This window comes from Triticum urartu, chromosome 7 (assembly GCF_003073215.2).
Source record: "Triticum urartu cultivar G1812 chromosome 7, Tu2.1, whole genome shotgun sequence".
Taxonomy (NCBI): Eukaryota; Viridiplantae; Streptophyta; class Magnoliopsida; order Poales; family Poaceae; genus Triticum; species Triticum urartu.
In genome coordinates, this window is record NC_053028.1 from 48,214,379 (window position 1) to 48,221,583 (window position 7,205).

Here is a 7,205-nt window from a genome sequence, read left to right on the forward strand (position 1 = left end):
GTAAACCTGACGAAGTTTGCCGGTCGCCATCTCCGTCTGCTCACTGTCTCTTGCCTTCCCCAGCGGCCGCCACTGCTGCATATAGAGATTAGTTTGGAATGGGCAGTTAGCCGGGTGCAAAGGGAAAACAGCTTCAATAGTAAACTTGTTACGAATCTTCCACAAATACAAAAAAAAGCGCCCCTACGCACATCCACATAACACGATTTCCACCCCCCAGGAAGGGGAGAAAGGGCGAATCAACCTGTGCTTGAGTTGGTTAGGTGGACAGTGGTATGCCGAACCCACCAGGGTTTAAATCCTGATACTCGCATTATTCCTGGATTTATTTCAGGATTTCCGGCGATGCGCTTTCAGTGGGAGGAGACGTTTCCGTCGACGACGAGGCGTCTACAGTGACTTCGTAAATTTCAAGATGATATGCCGGCTCAGTCTCTCGGAGGTGCTCATAGGGGTAGGGTGTGCGTGTGTGCGTTCATAGAGGTGAGTGTATGCGTGTATATGAGCGCTTGTGTCTGTACTGATGCTCAAAAAAAAAGAAAAGGGAGAAAGGAGTTGGACCAAGTCCCAAGAGGACCGAGGATTCTTGTCTAGTCTAGAAGCTTCACGGACGACACTCCATGCAAATATGACTATAGCACAACAGAAAAACGCGTGGTTCGCGTCTTCCATCACTGCACAGATAGTACAATGACCGATTGAGGGTCCATTTCGCTTGGCAATTTTATCGGAAGTAGGCAAACGATTGTGAAACAATTGCCAAAGAAAGATTTTTACTTTAAGCGGGACCGCAACTTTTCATAGGTGTCTCATTGGCAATAACAATGGGAAAGAGGAGGCCTTCTCGTACAAGGACTTGACCGAAAACTGCCCCAAGGCCGACAAATGCCAGGAGACCGAGTCCCTCCCAACTGGACCTTTCCCCAGGGGATAAAGTACATGTAAAGGCGATTTTAGGCTGACTTGAAACGCAAGCTTCGGTGACCGAAATGATTGGCTTCACAGCCAACCAAAATAGGCTACGGTACTCCTGCCATAAAGGTGAATCCCCACATCAGCTATCAAGCTAGAAACGAACATACCTACCATTGTCCAGGGGAAAACGTGCGCCCAAGGGAAAGGCAAGTTTTATTTTTTGGGATTGCATTCCAAAAGAACGAGCCCCTACTCGTGGCTTCAAAAAGGGATACGTTGGGAAAATATTTTGCCTTAAAAAGCTCTGCCCAAAGTCCCGACACGTTTTCGGAGAGCTTCCAGATCCATTTGGTAAGGAGGGCTATGTACAAAACTAAAACTATGTACATAGCCCTCCTTACCAAACTTTTAGTTTCAGTGTTAGTAATGCCCAAGCTCCCAAACTTTTTAGGCCTGCATATTGCCGTCCATTTGATCAAGTGGTATTTGCGCTTTACTCCAGCTCCTTTCCAAAAGAACTTGGAGTAGGGAGTGTCCAACTTGGCATGCACGCCGTTAGCCAAAAGAAAAAGGCCCATCGTGAACATCAGGAGCGACGATAAGCTAGAATCCTTAAGCGTAAGTCTAGCACCCGATGACATAAACTTGCCACGCCACGGCCCAACCCTCTTGCTAACCGTAGCACAAAGAGGTTCCCAGTCGGTGATGCGAAGCTTGCGGTCAGAGATAAGGAGGCCAAGGTAAGTTAGAGGGAACTTTCCTACTTTACAATTGAGGAGGTTGGCAACAATTATCAAGGATATATAAGCGCCAGGCATTTATCATGCCTCTTTTATTTATCCAAGGCCATTTTTTGTCGTTTAATGTATAAATTGGGTAATTTCCTACCCATTTTTTCATTTAAAACACGCAAGTACCAAGGCACTCCTATGACACGTAATATAAGATGTTTTTTAAGCTAACATAGCTTCAGAAAACATTTTATATTGTAAGATGTTTTTTAAGCTAACATAGCTTCAGAAAACATTTTATGTTGTGGGACGAAGGGAGTATGCAAGGCATACATAGAATGGTGCTTATAAAAATGAAACATATTGTGCTTCAACGCTACTCCCTCTGTCCCATAATATAAGAACGCTTTTTATACTAGTGTAGTGTAAAAAGCGCTTTTATATTATGAGACATCGCTTTTTATATTAGTGGTGTAAAAAGCGCTTTTATATTATGAGACGGAAGTAGTAGTTATTTCTATAGCAGAGGTGCCTAGTTAAGCATCTGTGCCACACAAAAGACCGGTGCTAAAGAAAAAACCAGTTTGTTTTCATTGCGCTGTACGTGTCTAACACATCGACTGTACGGGCGCTGCATATCAGTCACAGACAAGACAAGCAAAGAAGCAAATGTTTGTTTGAGCTCAACACATAAATCATATATCAGATACAGAACATGGCTATCCAAAGTGAACAATTTATCTTGAATCACCACTAAATTGCTTAGCCGGTCAACAGATTTTGCGTTGTACACCCTAGTCGGAGACACTTTTCCCTAGGGAAGGCAGAGATCGCAGGGGAGACGAAACCCATTGACTGCTGCTGCGCATCGCCCGCAGTGTATAGCAATGCTAGTACAACCAGAATAGAATCCCCATGGTTTTCGGCTTCTGGCAGTCACCTCCACCTGGCGCCTCCCAATCTGATCACCTCTTCAGTTCCGGAATCCCTGCGGGCTCTATCATCGCCGGCGTCGTCCTTTGCGTTTGTGGCGTCACCGTACAGATCCTTCAGCTTCGCCAGGTTGGATGGCTCCGGCGCTTTACCAAACGGACTGGAGCGATGGCTGTCCCCGTTGGTTCTGCCACGGCTTGGACTCCTGCTCCTGCTCCTGCTTCTGCGGCCACTCGAACGCCCATTTCTGTCAGAGTCCCTATCCCTCCTTTCATGGCCCCGCCTCTCGACATCCCTATCAGAATAGCTCGAGCGGCGGTAGTCACGGTCTCTGTTATCACGGCTGTGCCGACCATGCTCCCTATCCTTGTACCTACCACGATCGCGATCTGAACGGTCCCTCTCAATGTCACGGCTGCGCTCACGACTCTGACTTCGGTGCTTCCTGGGTGGAGATTTGGCATGACCGCCATCATGACTCCTTTCCCTTTCTCGTACAGATGGCAATGTCTTTCGGACTGGGGATGAATCCCTTGTGGATGCACGGTGTGGAGCACGCTGACCAAAAGAGACCGACAGAGAAGCCTTCACTGAAGGAGGCCGCCGGGCAGTATCATCTGAACCAAGGCGGCTAGAATCCCCAGTTATCCCTGACTGCTTTGTTGGGAGCTTCATTTTCTCAAGATGGGCAGTAACCTGTCGCAGAATTAGGAGAGGCACTCGTGGAAGAAGACTGTCGAAGTAGTACTGCAAGAAACAATAAACGACAAGGAAATTTAGTTTACCAAACGTGTGAATGCTATTTTTCATTTCAAGCTACTCGAATAATGGCCTGGAAAGGAAATACTAGACGGATACGATAACATATAACTTGTCAAGAAACATAGAGTGGTAACAGAGTATGATTATGAGGTTAATTTGTTCTGTTGTATTTGGCATACGAGCGTCTAGGCTAGGGCTGAGGTGTTCTCAGTTATTGTGGCAAACCGTGACAAAAAAAAACTTAAGTGTTTTTTTTTGTGGCCAAAATAAGAACTAGTCAAATGACTGCTAGTGCTTCGTGCCAACTGAGACAGATATCCATTGCTGTATCAGCTAGACTGTAAGAATCAAAGGACTCACCCACCAAACAGTAACAGCTGATCAAACCAAGGAGTTTACCAACTGTCTTAACTCAACCAAAACACTAGCAACTCAATATGGCAATAATTTCCTTCTAGCTTGCATACGCAATAAGATCTATAAACTATTGGACATGCTATCCATTATACCAAAATATCACAGAATCCTGACTGAATGAATGTGGGAGCCAACCAGTCAAGAGTTTTTTACATGAACTTAGGCATCCTAAAACAAAGTTCAAAAGCTTCCAGTTATAAGATTCTTACACACTGGACCTCCTTTTTCTATATGGGAATGGACTTGATTCTCTTGGTAAATATGCCCATAAATCTTTTCCAAAGCATAAAGCATGGACAGAAAGGGAAACAATAGCATCTCAAGCCAAGAAAGAAACAATACAGGACATATAGCCTGAAACAGAGTAAAGCATCTCAAAAGCACACATCATTTTTATGTGCAATGAATACTTCAACCAGTTGAAAATATGGAACACTAGTGCCAAAAGTGAAAAGAACATTCGAGTAACATATCATGACAAACCTTTACAAAGTGGTTACTGGTGGAAGAGATGTCTCCTCTTAAAGCAACTCCACAATTGAAATTTCCGCTCAGTATGCCAAATCAACAGGTGAGATTCAACAAACAGATATTTGCACTTAGGCTCAGAAAATAGTATGTTAATCATGTATGTCCTCAGATGTGCTTGGGTAACTATAGAAAACTGTAATAGCAGCTCTATAGTAAAGTTAAGTCAAATGGAAAAAATGGGGGCATAGTTTAAGAGATATACCTGACCAAGGATAACATCACGCACATAAACGCCCATAGTTGTCATTTTACCATTGGATCCAGGGGAAAACTCCTGAAAGAGAACACATATTATGTAGAGGTGAGCTATGGTTCATTACAAAAGAACTGCAAAAGGATTATTAACCATTTTATCAGAAAAAAATCATAAATGTGAAGAACAGGCATGGCAAACTATTTGCACGCATTGATCCACACAGATAAGCATTAGGCTCATACATGTGCAGATCGTTATGTCATAAAGAAACAACTAATAAGTGCAAGTAATCTCTATTCTCTAGTACAGGCATGGTTGATTCAGAGAACTATCCATCTGGCAAAAACCTTTCTGATCACACACTTCCATCAGCTCACTGTTTGGGCTTTTCTTTATTTCATTCATAGATAAACTCCTTTACTTGGTCCACGATGGATGATAACAGAAGAACCATATGTTGTGCCAACTTTCATTTGCAATATATGTTTACTAGTCACTTCAGGTTTGCACAAGCGTTATTCTTAAAAACAGCAGCCACATCATAAAAACAGAAGATCGTTGTTACACATGTTAACACAACACTTTGTTGAAAGCAACACTGAGGTCTGAAACTTACTTCAACATAAACAAAAACATGTCATCGGAACTAGAGCTTGGCCTATTGCTGCTTAATTTATGGTGAAACAAACGCAAAAGAGGCGGAGAGCGAACACAGACGACACAGTACCTCATCATCTTGAATGTAGGGCTCATACCAGGTCCATAAGGTCTTTGGGTCCGCAGCATAGCGCAGGTACAGGAACCCAATCTGTTGCAAAAAGTAACTATATTCCATGAGAGCTAAATAAAATCAGACATACAATCATAAAGAGCAGAAAGATAAATAAACGTTAGGAAAGCGGGCAAGAAAAGATGGATAATTCCTTACTTACAGCTCTGATGTAGGGGGAGTCCGGGTGCTTGAGCAGGCCGTGCATCTGGTTGACGGTGAGCTTCATGGTGAAGAGCTTGTAGAGGAGGCAGAAGGCGGTGGAGGGGCCGCGGCAGTTGCCCGTCATCCAGGGCTCGACGTGGTCCACCTGGTTGTAGATCTCGTCGATGACCTCGTGGTAAGTCTTGATCTTGTAGAGCTCCTTGAAGTAGTCCGAGGAGACGATGTTCATCGACAGCACCTTCTCCATGAGCACCTCGATGGGCCGGCCCGACGTCTGCAGCTCCATCCTCCCGGACCCTCCTCTGCGAAACCAAACACCACACAGACTCAGCCCAGGACTGCTAGGTTACACCGCAGGGGGGGGGGGGGGGGGGGGGGGGGGGGGGGGGGGGGGGGGGGGGGGGGGCAGTAGGGCTACGCGATTCCCTCTAAGAACAGGCGCTGTGTCGACTGGAGATCGAGAATCTCTACCCCGGGAACGGAGTTTTCTGCCGGGTAGCGGCGATAGGGGAGAAGGAAGCGCTAGAAAGATTCGTTTTTTCCTCTCCGTCGCGTCAAGATCCAGACTTCCGCGGTGGAATCGGGGGTTACCTGTTTGGTTCCGGCCGGGGAGGAGGCGGGCGGAGCGGAGGCGCGGGCGCGCCGGGGAGGCCGAGGCGGCGGCGGCGCGGTGGAGGCGGGGCGCCGGCGAGACCGTGGCGGATTGGGGATTTGGTGGGGGAGGAGAAGGGAGGGGAGGGAGGAGGGGGGGGAGCTCGTGGCTGGGTGGCTGGCTGGGGTTAGCGGCGAGGGGGAGGGACGGCTCTACCCGTCTACCGACTGAGCAGAGCCGCGGCCGTATCTCAGCCGTCCGTTCTTGCAGTCAACGGCCCTGTCGCTCTCACGCCAGGCCCGGGTTGTTCTGGATAGAGATGGGCCCAAGGTAGAGGCCCAGGATGGTCACGACGCAATGTGTGATGTCCTGGCCCAAGACATGTTTATTTATTCTCTGCGAAACAGCCCAAGACATGTTTTTTTTTCTTTGTGCGAGGAGAGAGAGGCTTTCCCCTTATATAAACAAAAAGGAGAGAGAGGCTTAAAATTTTTTAACCCACACGTATGATGGGAAATTTCTTGCAGTGGTGACCACATGCATTATGTTGGAGCTGTAGTGTCACATGCTGGCATTTATTTTTTGTCAGGTGATGAGAAGGTGCGAGACTGATGTATTTTTATAAGCTAGTTGTTGCGGATTGATTTGAGAAATCATTGACCATTACAAATCATGAACCAAATTAAAACTTGAACAACTTTGCATCCGCTTCGTGCAAGGGAATCGAACGTCAACCAACAAGTTCGCAGCGAGAACATTCCCAACGAACACTTGATGGTTATCATTTTCGAAATAGAGAAACAGTGTGATTGTTGCGGAAAATGAAGGGAAACGAGCTTTGCTCCTAAAATGAAGCCGGGAAGAAGAAAAGGAAGATACTCGCGACGCCAAGGCTGGAACTATCACATGTAAACACATGTGCCCCTTCGTCTCAATGTTCTTCATCCCTACTACCTCTGTCCTGGTTTATTAGTCCCTTTTGCATTTTGTGCCATATCGTGACCTTAAATTTAACTAACAAAATATTAATGCATGTTATAAAAATAATATAATTTGTTTTTGTGGGAATATAATTAAAAACTATGTTCAAATATGAATCCAACGACATAATTTTTGGTGACATGCATTAATATTTTGTTAGTTAAATCTCTAGTCAAAATTTAACACAAAATACAAAGGAACTTATAAACCCAA

General features: G+C 45.6%; 1 protein-coding gene across 5 annotated transcripts; it reads right to left on the reverse strand.

Moving 5' to 3' along the window:
- Positions 1–2,308: 2,308 nt before the first annotated feature.
- LOC125526048 (pre-mRNA splicing factor SR-like 1) lies at positions 2,309–6,175 on the reverse strand. Of its 5 annotated transcripts, none has more exons than XM_048691072.1 (5): positions 6,011–6,175; positions 5,418–5,721; positions 5,213–5,293; positions 4,492–4,563; positions 2,309–3,326 (listed from the first exon to the last, which is right to left on the reverse strand). In XM_048691072.1, the coding sequence occupies exons 2-5, from the start codon at positions 5,703–5,705 to the stop codon at positions 2,583–2,585; spliced, it is 1,185 nt and encodes a 394-aa protein (XP_048547029.1). In that variant the 5' UTR covers positions 5,706–5,721; positions 6,011–6,175; the 3' UTR covers positions 2,309–2,582. The 5 variants fall into 5 exon arrangements, 3 of the variants coding, with proteins under 3 accessions (XP_048547029.1, XP_048547030.1, XP_048547031.1); XR_007291529.1 differs by having other exon boundaries at positions 3,039–3,326; positions 4,242–4,563; XM_048691073.1 differs by having other exon boundaries at positions 3,047–3,326; positions 5,213–5,309; positions 5,414–5,721.
- Between the last annotated feature and the right edge of the window lie 1,030 nt (positions 6,176–7,205).

Coding starts and splice junctions, on each gene's coding strand:
- LOC125526048 (XM_048691072.1), bottom strand. CDS start 5,705: ATGGAGCTGCAGACGTCGGGCCGGCCCATCGAGGTGCTCATGGAGAAG. Junction 5,294..5,417: donor ACTCCCCCTACATCAGAGCT/GTAAGTAAGGAA, acceptor TTTTTGCAACAG/ATTGGGTTCCTGTACCTGCG. Junction 3,327..4,491: donor GTGATGTTATCCTTGGTCAG/GTATATCTCTTA, acceptor TGTTTCTTGCAG/TACTACTTCGACAGTCTTCT.